The sequence below is a fragment of the Trachypithecus francoisi genome, unplaced genomic scaffold, assembly GCF_009764315.1.
Source record: "Trachypithecus francoisi isolate TF-2019V2 unplaced genomic scaffold, Tfra_2.0 Lachesis_group2, whole genome shotgun sequence".
Classification (NCBI taxonomy): domain Eukaryota; kingdom Metazoa; phylum Chordata; class Mammalia; order Primates; family Cercopithecidae; genus Trachypithecus; species Trachypithecus francoisi.
The window spans coordinates 41,417,789-41,443,297 of NW_022681465.1; the positions used below are offsets into that span (position 1 = coordinate 41,417,789).

At 36.9% G+C, this 25,509-nt stretch overlaps 1 protein-coding gene across 6 annotated transcripts in view; it reads right to left on the minus strand.

The window, feature by feature from the left end:
• SLF1 (SMC5-SMC6 complex localization factor 1) overlaps nt 1-25,509 on the minus strand; it is a 79,244-nt gene that overhangs the window by 30,021 nt on the left and 23,714 nt on the right. For 3 of the 6 annotated variants that reach the window (XM_033179105.1, XM_033179107.1, XM_033179104.1), the window contains 8 exons: nt 23,925-24,087; nt 17,453-17,596; nt 15,503-15,649; nt 13,926-14,075; nt 12,649-12,771; nt 5,359-5,412; nt 3,574-3,732; nt 1,165-1,328 (listed from right to left, as the gene is read on the minus strand). In XM_033179105.1, the coding sequence (XP_033034996.1) occupies nt 1,165-1,328; nt 3,574-3,732; nt 5,359-5,412; nt 12,649-12,771; nt 13,926-14,075; nt 15,503-15,649; nt 17,453-17,596; nt 23,925-24,087 (1,104 nt within the window). The remainder of the gene's footprint in view (nt 1-1,164; nt 1,329-3,573; nt 3,733-5,358; nt 5,413-12,648; nt 12,772-13,925; nt 14,076-15,502; nt 15,650-17,452; nt 17,597-23,924; nt 24,088-25,509) is intronic. The other 3 variants (XM_033179108.1, XM_033179109.1, XM_033179106.1) reach the window with 3 other exon arrangements.

Genomic DNA, 25,509 nt, shown 5'->3' on the forward strand with positions numbered 1-25,509 from the left:
CAGTGTCTGGCTCTCCATAAGTACTCAAGAATTTGTTAAAAGAATGAATAAATGCATGCAGGTTAACTGATTAGCTCACTATAAATATATCACAACCAAGATGGTATGTGAATCTTTATGATCTCAAAGAGCTAACCAGAGGTCTAGCCTTTGCATGGCTGGTCAGGTGTCCTTTCTCTACTATGAACCTCCTGAAACTGGACATTTAGATTTAAAAAAAAAAAGATCTTCCCGGTCAGGCGTGGTGGTCCACTCCTGTAATCCCGGCACTTTGGGAGGCCAAGTCAGGCAGATCACTTGAGGCCAGCAATTAGAGACCAGACTGACCAACATGGTAAAAGCCCATCTCTACTAAAAATAAAAAAACACAAAAATTAGCTGGACGTGGTGGCACATGCCTGTAATTCCAGCTACTTGGAAGGCTAAGGCATAAGAATTGCTTGAACCTGAGAGGCAGAGGTTACAGTGAGCCAATATCAGGCCACTGCACTCCAGCCTGGGCGACAGAGGAAGACTCTTGTCTCAGAAAAAGAAAAGATCTTCCCAGAAGAATAAGGGCTATCAAATACAGTTATTTGAATAGCAAGGGAAAACATTTTCTGTTAGAGAGAAAGAAGGTGAAACAGAATTTCTGGAGACAATAACATCTGAAAGACAGACGAAGGTCTAGGCAGTGACAGCATGTGCAGAAGCATGAAAGAGATGACATATTTAGGAAATATTAAGTTCTGTTTTAAAATTCAAATTTCTAGCTGAAAAAAAAAAATAACTGAAGCCCTAAAATAGATACTATAGTTACAAATGTCTATACTTTTGGTGACAAAAACTGATGATATGCATATTCCATAAATTAATTTTCTTCATTTAAAAAACAATACGCAGATTTATATTTTGTTAAAAATAATAATAATTTGGCTTTCTAGTGAGTCCATTTCATGCATTCACTTTTTATTTTTTTAGGAAACAGACTGAAAAACATGACCAATACAGACTTGCCTTTTCGTAAGTTTTGCAATAAATATAATACATATTTGTATTTGCAAAATACACTACACACACTTTTCCAAAAGTAGAAAGATGCTTCTTTCATCAGTATCTTAAAAAAATACTTAGCATAACAACTATTCAATCAAATGTAGCATCGTCAAATGTGAAATTCCTTACCTGATAAGGACTTCTACTAAAGACCATGCTCCTTTCATACAAGTTGGACACTGAAACAACTCTAAATAATATCTTGACATGGCTGGAGACTTCCAAGGAGGATGCAGGTGAAGAAGAGCTGACAATATATGAAAGTATCGACCAGAAAATGTATCTATGTTATCCTATTATTCAAAAATAAACAAACAAATAAAACACTATAGCTAAAAGTAGTTTCACTCGCTAATTCAGTCTAAAACCAAAACAGTAACCCTGGCCTAACTTCCGTTTTTGAGAAGGAGTCTGGCTCTGTCACTCAGACTGGAGTGCAGTAGCACAATCTTGGCTAACCGCAACCTGCGCCTCCCGGGTTCAAGCAATTTTCCTGCCTCAGTCTCCCGAGTAGCTGGGACTACAGGTGCCCACCAACATGCCGGGCTAATTTTTGTATTTTTAGTAGAGATGGGGTTTCACTATGTTGGCCAGACTAGTCTCGAACTCCTGACCTTGTGATCTGCCCACCTCAGTGTACCAAAGTGCTACGATTACAGGTGTAAGCCACTACGCCTGGCCTAACCCTGGCCTAAGTTTCTTGCCAAATATATGTGTTTAGACAAATGAAAGCAGATAGAAGTATGATGTTTAGCTAATTAAATAAAGCAACTGAGAGGTATACTCTACGTACAGCTGATACCTGAATAACAGGTTTTAACTGCATGAGTCTACTTACACACGAATTTTTTCCAATAAATGTAGCCTACCCTTCACATCCATAGGTTCCACATCTGCAACTAAATACAGTATTCTGTATTTGGGAGGCCTTGGCCTCTCAAAGTGCTGGGATTACAGGCATGAGCCACAGCACTTGGCCTAGTAAGAAGTTTTAATTTCCTCATCTGTAAAATAAAGATAATTCCTGCCCTTGCTGCTAAATGAGATTATGCAGCTCAAAGAGGATGATATGTATGAATGCATCTTATTAGTTATTGTATTAATTATTTTCTATTGCCTTCAGTAGTAAAGGAAAAATTTTTCCCCAGTAGTAAGGGAAAATTTTACAATTACCTCTAAAAGAAAACCTTTAAAAATACAGTATTCACAGGATGTAAAATCTTCGTATGAGGAGGGCTGACTTTTCCTATAAGTGCAGGTTCTGAAGAACCAACTGCAGGACTTATGCGCAGATTTCAGTATCCACAAAGGTCCTGAAACCAATATCCTGTGACAGCAAGGGATGACTCTATCTGTACACTGGGTAATCCCTTCTATTAACACTACCTTAGATGAAATATTCGTTTTCCTCTTCACAATTATAATGAGATTTAAGAGGTCTCAAATGTTACCTGAAAGGAACTAAAGGTAAGAAACTATTCATGCAACATGCTTACTTATCACCAACATAACATACCTGAAAAAGCTTATGCCTGTTATATTATCAAATTAGCACCTTGGTGAAGGGCATGATTAGAAAGCTATCTGTGGCCGGGCGCGGTGGCTCAAGCCTGTAATCCCAGTACTTTAGGAGGCCGAGACGGGCGGATCACGAGGTCAGGAGATCAAGACTATCCTTGCTAACACGGTGAAACCCCGTCTCTACTAAAAAATACAAAAAACTAGCCGGGAGAGGTGGCGGGCGCCTGTAGTCCCAGCTACTCGGGAGGCTGAGGCAGGAGAACGACGTGAACCCGGGAGGCGGAGCTTGCAGTGAGCTGAGGTCCGGCCACTGCACTCTAGCCTGGGCCACAGAGCGAGACTCCGTCTCAAAAAAAAAAAGAAAGCTATCTGTGAATATTTGCTCCTATTGGTTTACACAGTTTGAATATGTTTCCAGCATGGGCAACACAGCAAGACTCCATCTCTACAAAAAATTTAAAAATTAGCCGGGCATGGTGGCATGCGCCTATAGTGCCAGCTACCTGGGAGACTGAAGCAGGGGGACTACTTGAGCCTAGGAGGTTGAGGCCACAGTGAGCCATGATCACACCACTGCAGTCCAGCCTGGGCGACAGAGAGGGACCTTGTCTCTTTTTCTTTTTAAACAAAGAGTATGTTCATTACGTATACTATAAATAAAAACTATAATCATCAATGTACTAATGGAGTAATTTACCAAATGTAATTCTAGATCACTGCAATCTAAGTTTTATATTTGATACTTTACTGCCGTGAGAAAAATTAGATAATCTTTTTCCCCAAAACAAAATTATCTTAGAAATCCTGAGAAAATAATTAGCTAAAGCACTAAGAGTAGTATCTAGTATATAGCTGGAAAACAGAAGAGTGGTAATAAATGGGTACTGCATTAGTAAAATGAAGAAAAAAAGAACACTGAACAGAGAAAATAAACTATAAACATACAAAAAATGGGAAAATGTTCACATTTTAACATTCTTTGAAAAAAAGATTATAAATCCTTAAGGCTGCTCTTACCTGTAGAACGTTCTCTAGAAGGGCATGAAGAATGCATACAGGAGGGATATAATGTGCCTGCAAAGTGGAAAGTTCCTCAATTGCTTCTTTAAAAAACTGTCCTTCTATGAGGCTTTCAATTAAATTTAATACACCTCTGGGAAATTCAGTATTTTTAACCTAAGAAAGGAAAGATTCTATGATTCAGAGAAAAGAACGATAAAATTTTGCAATCAAATCTTGAATTAGTAAGAAGTTATTTATTTATTTATTTATTTATTTATTTGAGACGGAGCCTCACTCTGTTACCCAGGCTGGAATGCAGTGGTGTGATCTCGGCTCACTGCAACCTCCAACTCTCAGGTTCAAGTGATTCTCCTGCCTCAGCCTCCTGAATAGCTGGGGCCTACAGATGCGTGCCACCATGCCCAGCTAGTTTTTGTATTCTTAGTAGAGACGGGGTTACACCATATTGGCCAAGCTGGTCTCGAACTCCTGACCTCAGGTGATCCGTTTGCCTCGGCCTCCCTAAGTGCTGGGATTACAGGCGTAAGCCACTGCGCCCGGCCTAGTAACAAATTTTAATTTCCTCATCTGTGAAATGAAGATAATTCCTGGCCTTGCTGCTGGATGAGATTATGCAGTGCAAAGAGGATGATATGTATGAATGTGTTTTATTACTTGTTATATTAATTATTTTCTGTTGCCTTCAGTAGTAAGGGAAAATACTGCCTCTAAAATATAAACCTTTAATAGGAATTTGCAGAGTATGGTTTATAAAAAAGAGAAAGAGCTACAACGACATAGTTCTTTAGGTGAAAAATTATTTTTTGGTTTTCTTTTAAACTTAAAAATGAACCCTATTAAAATATCTTTTAAATGTTAAGATATCATCAAGCACAAGCAACATTTGTAAAAAGCGAAAACTGATTGGGAGAATCATAAAATCACTCTGAGGATGTGTATTTATATAACTCTAAGAGCTTCACAAAACACATTCCTGTTGGTCAAACTATTCTTTTTTTTTTTTTTTTTTTTTTTGAGACGGAGTCTTGCTCTGTCACCCAGGCTGGAGTACAGTGGCCGGATCTCAGCTCACTGCAAGCTCCGCCTCCCGGGTTTACGCCATTCTCCTGCCTCAGCCTCCCGAGTAGCTGGGACTACAGGCGCCTGCCACCTCGCCCGGCTAGTTTTTTTTTTGTATTTTTTAGTAGAGACAGGGTTTCACTAAACTATTCTTAATAATAAAAGTAACTACTTTGAATAATTTGAGTCAAAAATACTCTAAAAAGACTACATGGAATTAAAATATCCAGTTTAGAAGAATAAATAAGGAAACAAGGGCCTCAAGCCCCATTCCCTCCCTAATTTAACAATGGACTGGATATATGTATTGTGGGTTTATTTTGTTCTGAAATGAAAGTATGTAAAATAAAGGTATCATTTTCTTTAAATAACAAAATAAATACACTTTTGTAAATACCATACCAAAAAATTTTAATCTAAAAGTAGTCATTATGAAAGTTATGAAACATGAGAACAGGAATGTATATTTCACCTGTCATAAGCACGAGGTGTACTGTTAATATTTGTGATCATTTTTTACTATTATATGGAAAATTTGGAGTTTTGACAGAATATTTTTATCATTTCTGATTAGAGAAACTGTATTTCTTTATTTGTGCATACAACACATTACTTCTAATTGTGCATATAACACATTACTTTTATTCAAAATAACTAACAATAACAAAACACAAAACTTCTTCTTTGCCGCCATCACCAATGCTGTTCCAAGTCCCTTACCTCTACATTGTACACTGGTTGTTTATCTATTCTAACGCAGTTGTATCTGACAGCCTACAAAAGAGCAACCATATAATTAATACAACATTTTAAGACTGAAAAATACATTTCAGCTTCCCCAAACCTTGGAAAAACATATAAAACAGATCCAGGAACACATTAATAGCTATAGTTAATATGATGCTCATATTTACTCAAACCAGCAACTTTTATTATTTTAGGGAACTCTCACAACTATGAACATTTCTCTATTTTCTCCTTCTAAATTACAATAATTAAGTCATTTCACTTTGAAGATCTGAAGAGGTCCATTGTCCTTAGTGTAGGAATTATTAGAAATATAAATGGGGAGAGCATTTTCTACAAGGGTACATAGGAGAGAAAAAGTCAGTTATGTTTGCTATATAACCATACGTCAAATCTTGTTTTAAAATACCTATAATTGCATATTTAAAAGATTATCCTGGAAAAATATCTGCAACAAATATAATAAAGAGATAATACCCTGAGGCTGGGCGCTGTGGCTCACAACCTGTAATACCAGTACTCTGGAAGGCCAAGCTGGACAGATCACCTGAGGTCAGGAGTTTGAGACTAGCCTGGACAACATGGCAAAACCCCATCTCTAGTAAATATACAAAAATTAGCTAGGCGTGGTGCAGGCGCCTGTAATCCCAGCTACTCTAGAGAGGTTAAGGCAGGAGAATTGCTTGAACATGGAAAGCGCAGGTTTCAGTGAGCTGAGATTGTGCCACTGCACTCCAGCTTGGGCAACAGAGCAAGAACCTGTCTCAAAAAAAAAAAAAAAAAACCTGGAAGAAGGGGGCTTCAAAAAGGCCGACTTCGAGGTGCTTGGCACTCAACTCTTCCACAAAGGACTAAAACAGTGAGCAGATAATCACATATCGAATAGGGCATATAAGAGAGAACATTACAATTCAAAAGTGAGAGGGAATCTCTGAGGCAAGCAAAGACAGAGAAGCAAAGCAGCTGGCTCAAATGGAACTGGCTGGGAGCCTGGAAAAACTACCCACTACGAATGGGAAAAACAAAAGAGAGATCTACACAGATTCACATTCCCACCATGAATTCCTGCAATCCTAGCCACAGGAGAGCCCCTTAGTCCTCACAGGCCCAGAGACTAGTTTAGAAAGCTGCCTGGAGTCCACTCAATGGCATTATTCCAAAGACAGAGTACACACTGAGTACCACATAATCCGCTGGCACCCAAGAGGCTGCAGCACGGTGCCATTTTGAGAGCCCAGACACTACCAGACTACATCCTGCTCTGGGGCCCAACAGTCCCTGGATATCCAAAGCCAGGAGCCCCACTGATATTCCTGTCCACCCAGAGGGCTGAAGTGTCATGATGCCAGCTGGAGTCAACAATGCAACTAGGTGGCCAGCACTCTTACCTACACAGTGTCCTACATCCTGAGGAGTAGGAGGTGGAGTGCACCAGGGAGCCCACCCTGGGGACGAAAGGAACCAAAGAAGGAGCTCCTCAGATCCTGACAGCCACCTGTCTGGGGCCTCTGTCACTGCCAGAAACCCTGTCCCACAGAGTTTCTGTGTGTTTCAGACCATGTCCAGCAGCAGCATCGTCATACACTTGCATGTGGCTTCAGGAGGCCTGAGGACTTGTCCACTGGGGGTTGTCCCAGGGCTTAAAGATAGATCCACTCTGCCTGCCACTGGTGCCCACAAGCACCATCTGGAAGCCTGAAGACAGGCCTATCCCACCCGCCACCACTGTGTAAATGCACAATACGAGAACGTGGGGATCAGACCACCTTGTCTGCTGCAGCCAGGGCCTGCAGGAACTATTAGGGGGCCTGAGAAGAGGCCTACCCCACTCCAACTACTAGCAATGCCACCAGAGCCCAAGTGCACTGCCAGGGAGAATGGGTATCAACCCATCCCTGTCCAACACTCCTGCTGCCTGTGCACACCATCGAGAGGCCTGATAACAGGACTACCTGGCCCACTGCAACAGGCACTTGAGCACGCTGATATGATGCCTGTGAACAGACCTGCCTCACTCACCATAGCTGGCACCCACACCCATCATCAGGGGCCTAGGAACAGGTCAGCCCTGCATGCAGTCTCTGGCAATGCCACCTACACTTGTCATCCAGGAACATTGGGATCAACCCACCCATTCACCAACCGAGTACCCAAATACACCATCTGGGGGCCTAGGACAACCCACTCTGCCAACTGCCACTGCTGATGGGGCCCCAGCACATCATCTGAGAACCTGTGGATCGACCCATCACACCAGCTACCAGGAGCACCTATGCAAACAACTAGGGGGATCAAAGAATGAGCATGTCGAGCTGCCGTTGCTGGTAACCACCCACATGTGCCACCTGGCCTGCTCAGCCTATTTCCACCACTGCTGGCACCCATAGTTGCTACTTGGGGGCCCGAGGATTGGCCCACAACCAGTACTGCCATTGCCAACACCATGCACACCACCCAGAGACCTGAGGACCCACTCACCCCACTACTGTCACTGCTGGCACCCAAGCAAGCCACCAGGAGGCACAGGAATTGGCCTACCCAGACCTGCGATAACTGGTGTCCATGTATATTGCCCAGGGACTCAAGAACCAGCATGCACAGCCTGCTGCCACCACCACTGCTGCCCAAGGACCACCCGCCTGTGTCCACATCCCCAGCAATGCTTCATTACAGCCTCCAATAACAAATGCAGCCTAAGCCACTGACAAACTCAAAGACAACACTGTGGATGACTACAGATGAAGAAATCATATGGAGACTACACCAATGTGCTCACATCTGGCAAAACTAAAGCACCAGATCCAAACTACACTATAGATACAACTATAGAAAAAAGTCTTTCCCTATGAAAACCAATTCACAAAATTTGAAGTGACTGTTACACAAGATACACAGAGAGCAACATAACTACAAAGAAAGGTGAAAAAGCAAGAAAACATGGCACCTGTAAAGGAACACAGTAATTTTCCAGCAACAGATTCCACCAAAAGGGAAACCAATAAAATTCCTGAAAAAAAATTAAAATGATGATATTAAAAAAACTCAGTGAGATACAAAAGAACACAGATGAACAATACAAAGTAAGCAGGAAGATAATTCATGATCTCAATGAGAAATTCAACGAAGAGATAATCATAGAAAAGAACCAAATAGAAATCATGGAACTGAAGAATTCAATGAATGAAATAAAAAATATAACAGAGAACTTCAGCAATAGACTAGATAAAGCAAAAGAAACTATTTCTAAACATGAAGACAGGTCTTTTGAAATAACAGACAAAAAGAAAAAAAGCCTAAATGACATATGGGAAACCATAAAGTAAAGAAATATTCCAATTTTGAGAGTTCCAGATGGAGAAGTGATGGGCAAAGGCATAGAAAACCTATTTTAAAAACAATAGCGGAAAATGTCCCAAGTGTTGTAAGAGCTATTTCCAAATAGATTCAATCCTCAAAGGTCTCCAAGGCACATTACAGTCAAACTATCAAAAGTCAAAGACAAAGAAAGAATCCTAAAAACATCAAGAGAAAAAGCATAAAGTCACATATAAGGAAATCCCAATCAGGGTGACAACAGATTTCTCAGTAGAAGCCTTATAAGCCAGGAAAGAATAAGATGACACGTTCACAGTATTGAAACCAAAAACAACAACAACAAACCCAACTCAACAGGCAAGAATATTATACCCAGAAAACCTATCCTTCAAAAATAATGGAGAAATAAAGTCTTTCCTGGACAAGCAAAACAGAGAATTCATTACTAACAGACCAACCACACAAGAAATGTTTAAACAAGTTCTACAATTGGAAGCAAACAGATGCTATCTACCATCATGAAAACACAAGAAAGTATGAAACTCACTGTAAAGCAAAAATACAAATAAGAGCCAAATGTTACCAATACAAAAAAACCACCCAAATGCAATGATAAACAATAAAAGAAGAAATGAAAAGAGGATTTACAAAACAATCACAAAACAATTAATAAAATAACAGGAGTAAGTCCTCACCCACAGTAACCTTGAATGTAGATGGATTAAAATCTCCACATAGAAGATATAGACTGGCTGACTGGCGACATGCATTAAAAAAGCAGTGTGTTGCCTATAAGAAACTCTCTCCACCTGTTAAAACACATAAAGACTGAAAGTGAAGAAGAATGGAAAAAGATATTCCACAAGAATGGAAACCAACGCGAGCAGGAGTAGCTATACTTACATTAGAAAAAACGTTCTAAGTTAAAAACTGTAAAAAGAGATAAAGAAGGTCATTTCATACTGATAAAAAGATCAATTCCGCAAGAGGACATAACACTTCTAAATATCTATGCACCCAACTTGGAGCACCCAGATATATAAGGCAAATATTACTAGATCTAGAAGGAGACAGAGACTTCAACACAGTAACAGCTGGGGACTCTACTACCCCATTCTAAGCATTGGATAGATTATTGAAACAGAAAATCAAAAAACAAACATTGGATTTAAACTGCACTTTAGAACAAATGAACCTAACAGACTAAAGAACATTTTATCCAACAGCTGTGGAATACACATTCTTCTCATTAGTATACGGGACATTCTTCAGGGTAAACATTAGGCCACAGAACAAGTCTCAAAACATTTGAAAAGATCTGAAGTCATATCAAGTGTCTTTCTCAGGCAACAATGGAATAAAACTAAAAATCAGTAAGAGAAACTTTGGAAACTGTACAAATACATGTAAATAAAATCACATGTTCCTAAACGACCATTGGGTCAATGAAGTAATTGAGAAGGAAATAAAACATTTCTTATAATAAATAAAAATGGAAACACAACATACCAAAACCTATAGAATACAGCAAAAGCAGTGCTAAAAGGGACATTTACAGAAAAAATGCCTGTATCTAAAAAGTAGAAAGATTTCAAATAATCAACCTAACAACGCACCTCAAGGAACAAGAACAGCAAGAACAAACCAAACCCCAAATTAGCAGAAGGAAATAATAAAGATCTATTATTATTTAGAGTAATTATAAATTAACAAATATTAAAGATATATAACAATAAATTTTAATAAATAATAAAGAGTAGAATGAAACAGACTTAAAAATACAAAGGATCAATGAAACAAGTTAATTTTTTGAAAAGATAAACAATATCAATAAGCTATTAGTAAGACTAACAAAGAAAAAAAAGAAAAAACCCCAAATAAATAAAATCAGAAATGAAAAAAGACACATTACAATTGATATCAAAGAAGCACAAAAGAATACTAGAGACTATTATGAACCATACACTAACAAATCAGAAAACTTAGGGGAAATAGATAAATTCTTGGACACATAAAACCTACCAAGATTGAATCAGGAAGAAACAGAAAACCTGAACAGACCAATGAGTAATGAGATTTAATCAGTAATAAAACTCTCCCAACAACAACAACAACAAAAGCCCAGGACCAAAAGACTTTATTGCTGAATTCAACCAAATGTACAAAGAACTATCAACAGAAATTTTCAAACTGTTTCAGAAAATTGAAGGGTAGAGAATTCTTCCTAACTTATTCTACAAGGACACCATTACCCTGATACCAAAACCAGACGAAGACACAACACAAAAAGGAAACTACAGGGCAATATCTCAGAGAAACGCAGATGCAAAAATCCTTAACAAAATACTAGCAAAGGAAATTCAACAACACAGCAAAAAGACAATACACTATAATCAAGTGGTATTTATCCCAAGGATGCAAGGATGGTTCAATGTATACAAATAAGTAAATTAATAAAAACAAAATGAAGGACAAAAACTGTTCGATCATTTCAATATATGCAAAAAAGCATTTAATAAAATTTCTTCAACATCCCTTCATGATGAAAACTCTCAACCAACTAGGCACAGAAGTACTTCAATGTAACAAAGATCATACCTGACAAACCCATAGCTACCTTATGTGAAATGGGAAAAACATGAAAGCCATTCCCCTAAGAACTGAAACTAGAAAAGAATGCCTACTTTTACCACTTTTCTTCAACATAATAACTGAAAGTCATCCTCACCAAAGCAATCAGGCAAGGAAAAGAAAGAAAAGGCATCCAAACTGAAAAAGAAGTAAAATTGTCCCTCTCCGGAGACGACATGATCTTATACGTAGAAAAACATGAAGACTTGAGAAAAAAAATCATTTAAAACTGATAAATGAATTCAGTAAAGCTGTGAGATAAAAAGTTAACATTCAAAAATCAGTAGCATTTCTTTATGCCAATAATGAATTAGGTATAAGTCAATCACGAAAGCAATCCCATTTAGAGCTCATTTACAAGAGCTCTAAAAATTATACAATACCTAGGAATATATTTAACCAAGGAGGTGAAAGATCCCTATAAGGAAAAAACTACAAAACACTGATGAAAGAAATTGACATGGACATAAACAAATGGAAAGACATTTCATGTTCATGAGTTTGAAGAATTAATATGGTTAAAATAACCACACTGCTCAAAGTAATCTACAAATTTAATGCAAACCCTATCAAAATATCAACGACATTCTTCTGTGAAACAGGAAAAACAATCCTAAAATTTGTGAACAACCACAAAAGACCCTAAATACCCAAAGCAATGCTGAGCAAGAAGGACCCTAAATATCCAAAGCAATGCTGAGCTGGAGGCACACACTACCTGACTTCAAAGTATACCACAAAGCTATAGTAACCCAAACAGCATGGTACTGGTATAAAAACGGACATATAGACCAGTGAAGAACAAAGAATCCAAAAATAAATCCACATATTTAAAGTAAACTGATTTTGGACAAGGTGCCAAGAACATGCACAGGGGAAAGGACAGTCTTCAATAAATGATGTTGGGAAAATTGGATCATCATAAGCAGAATGAAAACTAGACTGTTATCTTTTCACCATATACAAAAATCAACTCAAAATGAATTAAAGACTTCCAGGTAAAACCTGAAACCACAAATGTACTAGAAGAAAACATAGGGGAAACACTTCAGGGCATTGGTCTAGGCAAAGATTTTACAGCCAAGACTTCAAACATATGACTTATCTGTGACATTATTGAGGTATAAATAATAGCACATAATTCAGCCTGTTTACTAAATGCCCAAATACATTACTGTATAATAGACTAGTAAACTAAGAAAATCATTTTAAGACATATTAAACATACTAATGAATCATATGTATATATGTATATATTTTGAATACACTACAGTAGGACAGGATATTATACAAAATTTTTCATGTGCCAAGTTTTACCTGAGCTCTATATATGTGCTTCCTTAAGGCATTTTTTACTTCAACAACATCCACATCTGTCTTGATAGCCATGGCTTTTGATTCTTTGGCACATTCAGCAAAAATAGAATTCTTCATTTCTTTCTGCATACAGCAAAGTAAAATGACTTTAGAAAATGTACTAAAGACAGTGTCAACATAGATATCACAAAGGACAATATAAGAGGAAAACATTCATACCTTGTTAACAACAACAAAGATCCTCACAATCATATATCAAGATTACACAATGAAAGAAAAAGCTCAAAAAGCAAATATTTCAATTTGTAAAGAATTCACTGATATTTACATATGTACTTTCTTAAGGTACTTTTCACTTTATCCTGTTCCAAATTGTTCCTGGAACTGCTTTTTTGTTGTTGCCATGGTCATACAAAATAAAATTCATTACTTATTTAACTTCATCATTTTCCTGAAATTCTTCTGAATATATGCATATATACATTATGTGGCATTTATTTATGTATTTAGGTATTTATTTTTGAGATGGGGTCTTACTCTTGTCACCCAGGCTGGAGTGCAGTGATGCAATCTTGGCTCACTGCAACCTCTGACTCCGAGGCTCAAGTGATCCTCCCACCTCACCCTCCCAAGGAGCTGGGACCACAGGCACCCACTACCATGCCAGCTAATTTTTTGTATTTTTGGTAGAGATGGGGTTTCACCATGTTGCCCAGTCTGGTCTCAAACTCCAGAGCTCAAACAGTCTGCCCCGCTGGCCTCCCAGAGTGCTAGGATTACAGGTGTGAGCCACCGCATCCAGCCCAGGGTATGGTTTAGATTGTTAAAAAAAGTCATACTCTAGAGAAAATTTACCCAAGATGTATTCAATTTTAAAAACAAGATATCTCATTAAAAATGGTCTGTATTATACAAAAGAAAGAGCAAAACAAAAAATAAAATTTACATTGGAAAGTATTACCCAAATATACATACATGTTGTTTTAAAGATTTTTTCATTTTAAGAAATAGTCATCTCCAGTTTCTTTTTCTTATTCATTACATTCAGGCAAAACAAAATTCACTGAATACCTTGATTATTAACTCAAATTTCTTTGTATATGCATGTACAAATACATTTACTGTGGACCAAAGTTAACTGGGATATTAACTATGAATATTACATCAGACTGACTGAAGATTTTTTCTTAAAACATGTAGTATTATGTATCTCGATTATATTAGAGAACAGCCAAAAAATAAAAAAGAAAGCTATAGCTTAGCTTACAAAGTTTTACCTGATCTCTATTATATATGTGCCTTCTTAAGGTACTTTTAATTTTTTCATGTTCAATGTCTTTCTTGCAATTGCTTTCTTTTTCTTTCTTGCGTTTTCTCCTCAAAGTATAACTCCTTTGAATATCTTCATCTTTTTTCTTAATTTCCTTCTACATGTATTTAGACCACAATTAAATCTCAACATCAATGACATATGTTACAAAATCCAAATAAACTGATGAGTGACTTTCACACAAGTATACCACATTAAAAAATAAAGAAGTACGGCCGGGCACGGTGGCTCACGCCTGTAATCCCAGCACTTTGGGAAGTCAAGGTGGGCGGATCACCTGAGGTCGGGAGTTAGAGACCAGCCTGACCAACATGGAGAAACCCCGTTTCTACTAAAAATACAAAATTAGCCAAGGGTGGTGGCACATGCCTGTAATCCCAGCTACTCGGAAGGCCGAGGCAGGAGAATCACTTGAACCTGGAAGGTGCGGGTTGTGGTAAGCTGAGATTGCACCATTGCACTCCAGCCTGAGCAACTAGAGTGAAACTCCATCTCAAAAAAATAAAAATAAAAATAAAGAAGTATGTACAACAGAATCTCATCCATTGACGGAGTAGGTGTACATTAGTAAAATATTTTGAAAAAAGTTGGACACTGCCCAGTACAGTTGAACATGCACAGTCTTTATGACCCAGCAACTCTATTCCTAAGAATATACCAACTAAGCTAGAGAAATTACTAAACATGTATCCCAAGAGGTATACAAAATAGTGTTCACGTTATTCATAGCAGAATTGTTCATAATTGCAAAAACTTAACAATCACACACACAAACCAATAAAAAGAAGCCCAAAGGCTTATCAACAGTAAAATGGATAAAAGATATAATTGTGGCATAGTCAAACAATAAAATTTCATATACACCAGCAAAAGAAGTCTATAATAACAAACTACAAAATGTTCATGAATAGACAAAGCTAAAACATATAGAGTTAGAGATACACACACAGCTGTTAAAATTATAATGAAAAATAAGAAAAGAATTAACACAAATTCTAAGACAAGGATTACTTCCAGGTAAGAGGAAGAAAGGGGATGGACTAGAAAACGATACAGCAGGTTGGGTGCAGTGGCTCACGCCTGTAATCCAAGCATTTTGGGAGGCCAAGGCAGGCGGATTACAAGGTCAAGAGATCAAGACCATCCTGGCCAACATGGTGAAACTCCGTTTCTACTAAAAAAATTACAAAAATTAGCTAGGTGTGGGGGCGTGTGCCTGTAGTCCCAGCTACGCAGGAGGCTGAGGCAGGAGAACTGCTTGAACCCATGAGGCAGAGGTTGCAGTGAGCTGAGACTGTGCCACTGCACTCCAGCCTGGTGCCAGAGCAAGACTCCATCTCAAAAAAAGAAAAAAGAAAATGATATAGCAGGTCTTAGAAAACTGATAATGCTCTATTTCTTAATCTAGCTATTAGATACATAATAACTCATTTTTATATATTTTTTAAAAGCTGAAGAAAACTGTTCTATAAACACTATATATATTAAAAATAAATAAATTATTTTTAATTTAGAAAGTTGTACCTGATTTTCATATGTATGACTTCCAAAGGTATTTCCCATTTTAACAAATTTCAAATCTTTACTGGAACCACTGAATTTTTCTTTTTTGTGATGTTCACTCGAAATAGAACCAACATTAACATCTTCATCATGATTTTGCATTTCTTTCTGCATGTTTGTAAAAGCAATTTAGTTAAGACTGTGGATTAAATATAGCCTTAACACAATCAACACAAGTCACAAAAGAAAAACCCATCCAGGAAAGTAGGTTTTGTAAAATATACATACAAGGTTAAATATAGTAAAGAGCCCTCTGAATTATGTAAGATAAAGCAGAACATAATTGTTTTCAGTTCATAAAGCTTTATAGTACTTTAACATATATGCTGTAGTTTACCTATGTGCTTAACTCAGATTAAGGAGTATTAAAAATCATGTTGTTTAATCAGTATACCAAATAGGTATTTTTAAAAAAGGATATTTCTACTTGAATTTCACATACATAATTTGAGTCCTAAAAAAAACTCAAGAAGACATATATACAGTCATGCACTGCTTAACGACGGGGATATGTTTTGAGAAGTACATCGTTAGGTTATTTCATCACTGTGTGAATATCAGAGTCTACCTACACAAACCTAGATGGTATAGTCTACTACACACCTGGTCTATACGGTATGGCCTATTGCTCTTAAGTTATAAATCTTTACGACATGTTACAGTATTAAATGCTATAGGCAATTGCAACACAATGTTGAGTATTAGTGTATCTAAACATAGAAACGGTAAGTAAAAATATGGTATTATAATCTTATGGGACCACTGTCATATATGGGGTCCGTTGTTGACCAAAACATCACTATGTGTACATGACTGTAGATGTATTTTAACAATTTCCATTTATCTTAAATGTCTATTTTATTTTTTTGCCATGTTTATTCAAAACTAAATTTATTTTAATAACTTCATCATCATTTTACATTCCTCTCTATATGTAAAAATGCTATATGCTGTGGTTTACAATGCATATTTCACAACAGGCACATCAACTCAAAAAAGCTTCTCATTAAAACATGTACATATAGTAAATTACAAAAAGTAGTTAGAAGTCACATAAATATCAATATACACTGGAAAAGTCAGAAAAAATGCAAAAATATTTTAAGTTTGGAAAGTTTTAGCAAATCTTGCCATATACAATTTCTTAAGGAACTATGCAGTTTTAAAAGTTCCAAATTATTCCTAGAATTACCTTTCAAAACTACTTGACAGATATGGTAAAAACAATTTATTTTGAATTTCTTCCTAGTTATACATAAAACTTCTAGTTTAGACTAATAATTATCAAGTTAATAATTTGATAACCAAATAGACTGCTTCATAAAACACAATATGAAACAGAACATAACTGAACATTAGCTCTTCTAGAGTAGAACTAATAATGTCCTTTTTGTGGTTGCTACTGCGTTTTGAAAAGTTGTACTTGACAGCCACCATATATGCTTTCTTGAGGTACTTTTCATTGCTCCAAGTTCAAAGTCCTTCCTGTTTTACTGTTTTACAAGTTAATCAAACTAGAATTCATTTGTGTATTTTTAAATTTTATTCTATATAAATACTTGAATTTACATGAATTATAAATATATATTGTGCTCTCAGGTAAGAAAAATGCTTTATAAGACACACGTTACCTAAACATACAGTTTTTAAGTAATTACCATGTGTTGAGAACACACTACATATAAGGAACTCTGTATATTTCTAGATGCATATAAACATTACTTCATCAACAAGAGTTCCAAAGCAGAGACATAGGACAATTTCCTAACATGTTCAAGTCATGGACTATCAACACGTGGTTCAAACACCAGCCTTCTGATTCCAAAATCTGTTTTTTCCACCATACTTTGCCTCTCAAACAATTCTGTAAGACACATCAGAAATGTATGTTTCCCAGCCTATAAAGTTTACCTGGGTTCTATACATGGTCTCTTTTAAGGCACCTTTCATTTCAAGAAATCCTGCATCTTTCCTGAAATCTTTGTTTTTTTCTTCATTGCTATGTTCAGTCCAAACAGAATTGGTTTGGGAATCTTCATCATTCTGAATTTCTTTCTGTATGTATGTAAAAATGGTTTAGGCAATCATCTAACTGTATTTTCAATACTGTGTACATTTTATGGTATTCAGCCTTAACTATAATTAGATAATACTTTGTTAGTCAAACAAGTAGGTAAAATGCACCCTCTTAAATCAAAGGATATTAAACATTGATAAAAATATTTCAGGGAAAAAATTCTTAGAGCAAAGGTCCTGAATAATAGAGTGATTTCTGCATCTCACAAGAAAAGGTAATGCTTTGTTGATCTACTAACAAGTCATTTTTATGAACAACCAAGAACAAAATTATTTTATCTAGTCCCTGTTCAAGCTAAAGTTACAATCTAGATTTTACAAATCATCAATTATAGATAGACTTTTTCTTGGATTATTTTTCAGTTTTTTACTGGTAAGACTTCTCACTTGCAAGTATACCTCACACAGAGAGGAAAAGGTTATACAATACTTTTACTTGAACAGCAATGAACAACAATTATCTTAACGTAGCTCTATCTCAAACAACTAAATTTCTCTTGTCAAGGAACCCAAATTGAATTCATAAATTAACTTCTAATTATTACTTTAAAATTTATTGCATATATACTTATACATATAATTCTGTAAATTTAGTAATATAAACAGCTGGGAGTAAAAGTGAGTTCATGACAGTTCCCAAAATGTACTTATGAGAGGCTGTTCAGGCTGGGCGCGGTGGCTCATGCCTGTAATCCCAGCACTTTGGGAGGCTGAGGCGGACGGGTCACGAGGTCAGAAGACCAAGACCATCCTGCCCAACATGGTGAAACCCTGTCCCTACTAAAAATAGAACAATTAGCTGGCCGTGGTGGCGCGCGCCTGTAGTCCCAGATACTAGGGAGGCTGAGGCAGGAGAATAGCTTGAACCTGGGAGGTGGAGGCTGCAGTGAGCCGAGATCACACCACTGTACTCCAGCCTGGGTGACAGAGTGAGACTGCGTCTAAAAAAAAAAAGAAAGGCTGTTTTCAGAGATTCACAATCTCTACCCAAAGAGACTGAAGAATCACAGTCTTCCTAGGGAACAATTATAAAAAACCAAAAATGTGTTAAGATCTATAATGTGATCTTTAGTTCCCTCTCACTCACACTTGGCTTCCTATGTTAAAATGAGGGCTGCCCTTTTAGCAGGCTGCAATCTTGAAATCAAAGAAAAATCCCTGCGAATAGCTGATTGAATTTCTTTTTCAGTAACTCAGAAAGGTGAAATTGAAAAGTAAGAAAATAAAGACTTTTCTCCCTTCCTATTCCTGGGACCAAAGAATGTATCAACAACGATTTCTGTTAAGGGCAGCTTGCAGGTGGGGGGAAATGAGTTTCTGGCTTTAAATTTTACATGGTTGGCAACGGGAGGATAAATCCATAGGCTTAGGTCCTCAAAAAATGTCCAGAATACAGGATGAATTAATCCCATATACATTCTTGTTACGGAGAATGCAAGGGAACATACCACTATCATCAGCAACAAGGCAAGAAATAAACTGTTTCTAAATCCTGAATAGATGTACTTATGTGTCCATTTCAGATGCTACATATGAATCTGTAAATTAGGATGTGTGATACTAGTACCCTATGTAAGTATTTAAAAATCACAACCTGATACAGAAGGTATAACATTTGAAAGTTTTGAAATTAAATAATCTATTTTCTATACAGCTAAACAAATGATCCACATATATTTTTCTCTAAGCCACTAATACTTTGTCTAACTGGTGACTCTTATGAAATATAAAGAAATTATTTAACTATAAATATTCATTTTTATTCCTTATAAGTGTCTTAGTGTCAACTTATGTACTAGGCATTGGGTTAGTTGTTTGCCTCCTTTTATAATCTAGGAAAGCCAGTCCAAGACTAGTATATTTTATACAGTATAGTGCTTTTGCATTAAAGAATAACTAAAAGCCTGCTTAATCAGCTACTTATTCTATCATCTAGGAGTAGGGCAACACAGTTGTGGCAGTGAGAGTTGGCTTTTGATTCTGATATTTGACTTAGTTTCTTATCTTTGGCTGGGTATAATTGATATGCTCTGGTCTCCAGGTCTTATTACAATATTCAGCCAAAGCATCAGTCACAAAACTTGAATGAACTGATTAGAGCAGATGCATAAGAAGAGACAGATAAATCAAGAAAGGGAGTCCTTTGAGTGCTACTTGGTTCTTAACTTGTACTTACACCCTGATGCTTAAATAGCATTTCATAATCCTATGACTAGCTATTCGTTTATGGTATCGATCACAGCATTTATTATTTCTTAACTACCTACAAAGAGACAGGAAATCCAATAATACTCAAAATGGGGAGACGAAAAGGATCTAGGAAAGGAGGATTTGAGGAAAGCAGCCTTAAAATTGATTGAGTGGTTGGCTTTAAGTTTCTGCTCTGATACATGACGGCTGTGGGATCTTGGGCAACTTACTTACCCTCATTTTACCTCGAAATTTATCCCGAACAGTAAATGGAGTCATAATACATACCACACATGAACATGAGGTTTAAATATGACTAAGCATGTAAAATGCTTAACATACTGCCTGACCCATAATAATCACTCAGTAACTATTACTCAAAGCAGTAATAGTAATAATTCTCACAACCACCAAAGCAATGCAGTATTAGCTTCTATACACAAAGGGAGAAACTAATACATGACTTTCCTATGGTCACAGTACTACATGATAAACCTGGATCACAGATTAGTTGATCTGGCTCAAAAAGTCTATGCTGTTTCTGTTATTCCTAATATATTCCCATAAGACTGCTGTAGTTCATTTTTCTTTCTTAAGCAGTCAAGGTAAGTTTTCAGTATTCCTAGGTAGCCTCTCATTTTTATGAAACCATCCTTGGGCCAAACAATTGAGATATGTTAGTCATTTGTTCCTCTGTATTCCTGTAGCTTGCATAGTTTTACAAATGTGTGCTTCATATGAATTGCAAGTAACAGTGTCCACGCTCTTCCTCCATCACTAAATAGTAAGCACCTCAAAGTGCGATATATGGTCTTATTCATTTTCATATCCCTTAGTGCATTGCATAATGCCTGGTACAGCTATGGTCTTCAATAAATATCTATAAAGCTGAAATAAATAGATTTCTAATTCTGGTACTAAGGAGCTTTTCAAAAAGTATAAGAGGGTTAAACAAAACTTTTTTAAAAAAATATTACTTTAAAAAAAGGCGGGGGAGGCTGGGCGCGGTGGCTCAAGCCTGTAATCCCAGCACTTTGGGAGGCTAGGCGGGCGGATCACGAGGTCAGGAAATCGAGACCATCCTGGCTAACACGGTGAAACCCCATCTCTACTAAAAATACAAAAAACTAGCCGGGCGAGGTGGTGGGTGCCTGTAGTCCCAGCTACTCGGGAAGCGGAGGCAGGAGAATGGCGTAAACCCGGGAGGCGGAGCTTGCAGTGAGCCGAGATCACGCCACTGCACTCTAGCCTGGGTGACAGAGACAGAGCAAGACTCCGTCTCAGAAAAAAAAAAAAAAAAAAAAAAGTGGGGGGGTGGGGGACAAGGTCTCACTCTGTTGCTCAGGCTGGAGGGCAGTGACACAATCATAGTGCTAACTGCAGCTTCAACATCCTGGACTAAAGCAATCCTGCCTCAGCTTCAGAGTAGCTAGAACTATAGGTGTGTGCCACCACATCCAGCAGATTTTTAAAATTTTTTGCAGACATGGAGTCTTGATACGTTACAAACTCCTAACCTCAAGTGATCCTCCTGCCTCAGCCTCCCAAAGTGCCGGGATTACAGAACCACCACACCTGGCTTGTTACTATTAACTCACTCATTTTACATGGCAGCTCTTCTTGGAAGACACTTCAAAATCCATCTAATGAGGATTGTAATATGATCTATATTGAAGAAATGAAAGACACTGAAATAAAGTTAACTTTCTAATTTCTCTTATTCTGCGATCAGAAGTGATCACAATATGTCTTTCTTATTTGGACTGGTTATGAACTCTCAGCTGTTCGATTCAGAACTTACAAAACAATGTATTCTAAAACCAAATATAAGTTTGAGATTATCTGCTATTTTGGTTGATATACTATTGCTGTCCCCCACTATTTCAGCAGCCAGATATGACTGTTGTTAGAATACTGCAAAATAAGATTGTAGATAATGCACAGTATATGTTGCACTTTAAGCATTATTTTCCAAGTAAAAAAGAAAATTAATATACCTTTACTAATCTAGTTAAGAACAACTTTCGTACTGTTCATAGTTAATACTACATGTAACCTACTCAGAGAAGTCTATCAGATAGTGTACTTTTGGTTGCAAATAATAGAAAACCAACCCAAACTAACTTAAACAACATGGAAATGAATTACCATGCAGAAGAGCAATGTGGTCTAATGGTAAAACAGTTTTCAGTGCCGTTTAATCCAGCAACTTAAGTAGCGCCAGGGTCTAGATTCTGTCTCTACATTCTGCTAACTACAGGGCTGGTTTCACCATAAGGCTAGTTCTTTTCACGGTTAACCAGTAGTATTTCAGGCTACATTCTTCTGTGTTCATATCTAGCAGGAGTCAGCCCATCAGTGGCTTTCTTCTCATTATGAGAAAGCAACTTCCTAGAAGCTCTTACATACCTCTTTTCCTTACCCATTGATCAGAATTGGTTCACATGCTCATTCCTAACTAATGACTGTCAAGGACAATGAGATTATCCATAGTCCAAGCAGACCCATTCCTTGAACTAAGGTCAAATTTCCAATATACATTGCTGCTACTCATTAGGGAAAGGCAACTACATAATGATATATTGCACGTATTTTTGGAAGACTCAAACATCTTTCACAAATTGTCTATTAACAAATATTGAATGAGAACCCATGTGCCAGGCTCTTTGCGAGGTGATCAGAATATAAAAATGGAAAAGACAGACATGACGCCTGATGACAAGGAGCTTTTGGTCTACATGGGGAAACAGACATTAACCAAATAATCAGTCAATTACTTAGCTGTAATTGTAGGGAGTACCAAGCTAAATAATGCTATGAGAACACATAGGTGAACTTCACTGAGTAAGGGGATCAAGGAGGCTTCCCTGTAGAGTAACGCTGTAACAGGAACCTGAAACATGAGCAGAAGGCAGGAAGACCCAGAGAGTGAAGGTGTAGTGGAGAATAACTTTTCAGGAGGAGAAAATATCTTTCGAGAAGACACTGAGTTAGGAGTAGCTTAGCTTATTTAAGAAACTGGGAGAAGGAGTTTTCATATAGCATAGTGAGCATAGATAAGAGTGAAGCAGGATACAATTGAAAAGAGAAATGACAGGAATCCTGTGGGAACTTGTAAGCCATATTAGAGATTCAGCACTTTGTCCTAAGAGCAGTGGAAAGCCACTGAAGGGCTTTACATAGATGAATGACAGGATAAACATTGTTTCAGAAACAGCATTTTGATTGCTCTTTCTGAATGAACTAGAATACACTAAAGGAAAAGGAAAGAGTAACTAGGAAATCAGAGTAAAAAGGCAGAGTTACAGGAAGAATAATCATAAGCCTATTCCAGGAGTACTGAGGAAAGATGATAAACTCAGTATGATGTTAGTACAGAAGTGCAGAGGAAACATGGTAAATTCAGTATGATGTTAGTACAGAAGGAGAGAAGTAGCTTGATTCAAGAAACATGTGCGATAAAATCAGTAAGACTTAGTAAGTTGACAGATGTGAGGAGTAAGGGAAAGAAAGATTTTAAGGGTAATTCCCAGATCTCTGACATAAAGTATTAGATAAAACATAATGGTATCTACAAGATGGGAAACAATGAAGATGATTTTTCCTATATCAAGGTCGTTTTTGGACATACTAAGGGTTCTCTTCTACCCTGAGTGCTCTTAAAATTCTTGTTTGCATATCTCCTGGACAGTTTCTTCTAGGGTTTGATGTCCATTCAAACAACTTGAGGAGCATTATCCAGACCAAGGAGGAGGAGGTAGGGGAATAGGACAGGACAGTTATTTATAAACCCTTAGAAATAGCTCTCTCTTTTCCAAAGGAAAAATAACCCCCAAATTCTCATACAATACTATATAATACTATATATTCTACTATTTTATTTATACTGACATTAAAATACTTAAAGTTAAACAAGTAAGCTTCTTTCAAATCTATAGGAAGTATGCATGAATATTTAAGTAATTGAGAGCCATTGACTTTAAAAAGTATCATTTAAATTACTATCAATATATTTTCAAAATTTAGAACACAACTTTAATATATATTTTACTATATTGGTATTTTATAAAATGAATGCATGAAACAAAATAAAATGCTTACTGTTTATTTTACTTACCTCTAAAAGAAAATCCCCTAGATACTGAATTGGATAAAATGGAGCCTTAAAGTTATCTTTTTCTTTCTCAGCTTTAATTCTTGCATTACTGGCAATCACATGAGTTATTCCACTTGGTGAACTTTTTGGTAAAATAACATTTGCCTTTCCAGCCTCCAAAACTCTAAATAAAAATGTAAATGGTATAAAAGTATTAGAAAATTTGAGTTTATTTCGTCAAATTATCTAAATTAATAATTTCTTAGGAGTATGAATGGACTTTTCTAATAGGGACTAATTTTCTTTGGGCAACTGAGGATCACAGAGAATACTGCAGTAATTTCTTAAATTATAAATTGTTCAGAGCAGATATTCAAGAAGTCATAGTAGTCTTTCTACCCATCCATTTCTTGATAAAGGAAAGGCTTTTAGGATCAAGAATATTAAAGTATTCCCTAAAGAAAAGTCATGTCAATAAACCAAAAGAATAATGAAAGAAGTCTAAGAAAGCGGCTATCCTCAAAGGTAATGTACTCCCAAGAAAGTAATTCCGGACCACAAAATATGGAATCAGTTGCAAACACTCCTAAAAAGTTAGCTTTCAAAAAATTTTAGCCTTGAACTACTTAAAAAAAAATTAGCCTTGATCTATGTTAAGAAATACATTTTATAAAATAAAAAAAACAAAATTAGAAAAAAACAAATTAAAAAATACATTTTACATTTAGACTAAGAGGACACACACAAGGAGAGACATACATCACAAAAGTTTCATGAAGTTCTGCTTCTGCTTAGGCTTTAGAAAGCCACAAGAGAGGCTACCACTTAACAATAAGAAAAAGCCAAATAATCTACAAAATCCTAACTTTTATTGACCCCATCAGAAAACCAAGGTAACAAGTCAACCTAGTAAGGTGATTTCTGAAGAGGGATAAGCTCTTTTATGAAGAGACTGGACACCCAAACTATTTCACTTTTGGCAGATCAAAGGAGCAACACATCTCCCATAAAAACATGTAAAAATTAAGTAGTTTACAAAATTTAGGGGCAACTATAGCTAGCATCACAGTTTAGAAAACTGAAAGTCCGTGACATAAGGGAAACCTGTCCTCGCTAGCAAGCTCTTTGCCACATGACTCCATTAAATGCTCATGAAAAAGACTAAGGGCAGGTGAGAAATGCAGGGAGCTCTCCTTGACAGCATAAGTGGGCCAGTGGTGACTGGCTGCTATTAACGGATAGATATAAAACCAGGTCCACTTCTCCAGACAGTTCTTTCATATAAAGCAAAAGCCTTAAGTCATCTGGGTAAGAAAAGACAGTCTTGCCCTCAGACCTAGGAAAAGATGCACTTCTTCTCTTGGAGGGGTAGAAATAAAACTTACCTGCCCTTAGGGAAGGGTTAGGAAAATCTGCTGCTGCCCAGTCGGGGAAAAATACCCAGTTTCTGGATGAGGGGTAGAAGCAAAAAACATCTTCCCTGAAGGAGCAGCAGTAATGTCACTTAGGTCCCAGATCTTGTATCAATACACAGCAGAGATCTAATACTGGAGGAGAGGCTGGAAACACTCTTGCCCAGGCCACTGCCTATATGTACACGGCAGAA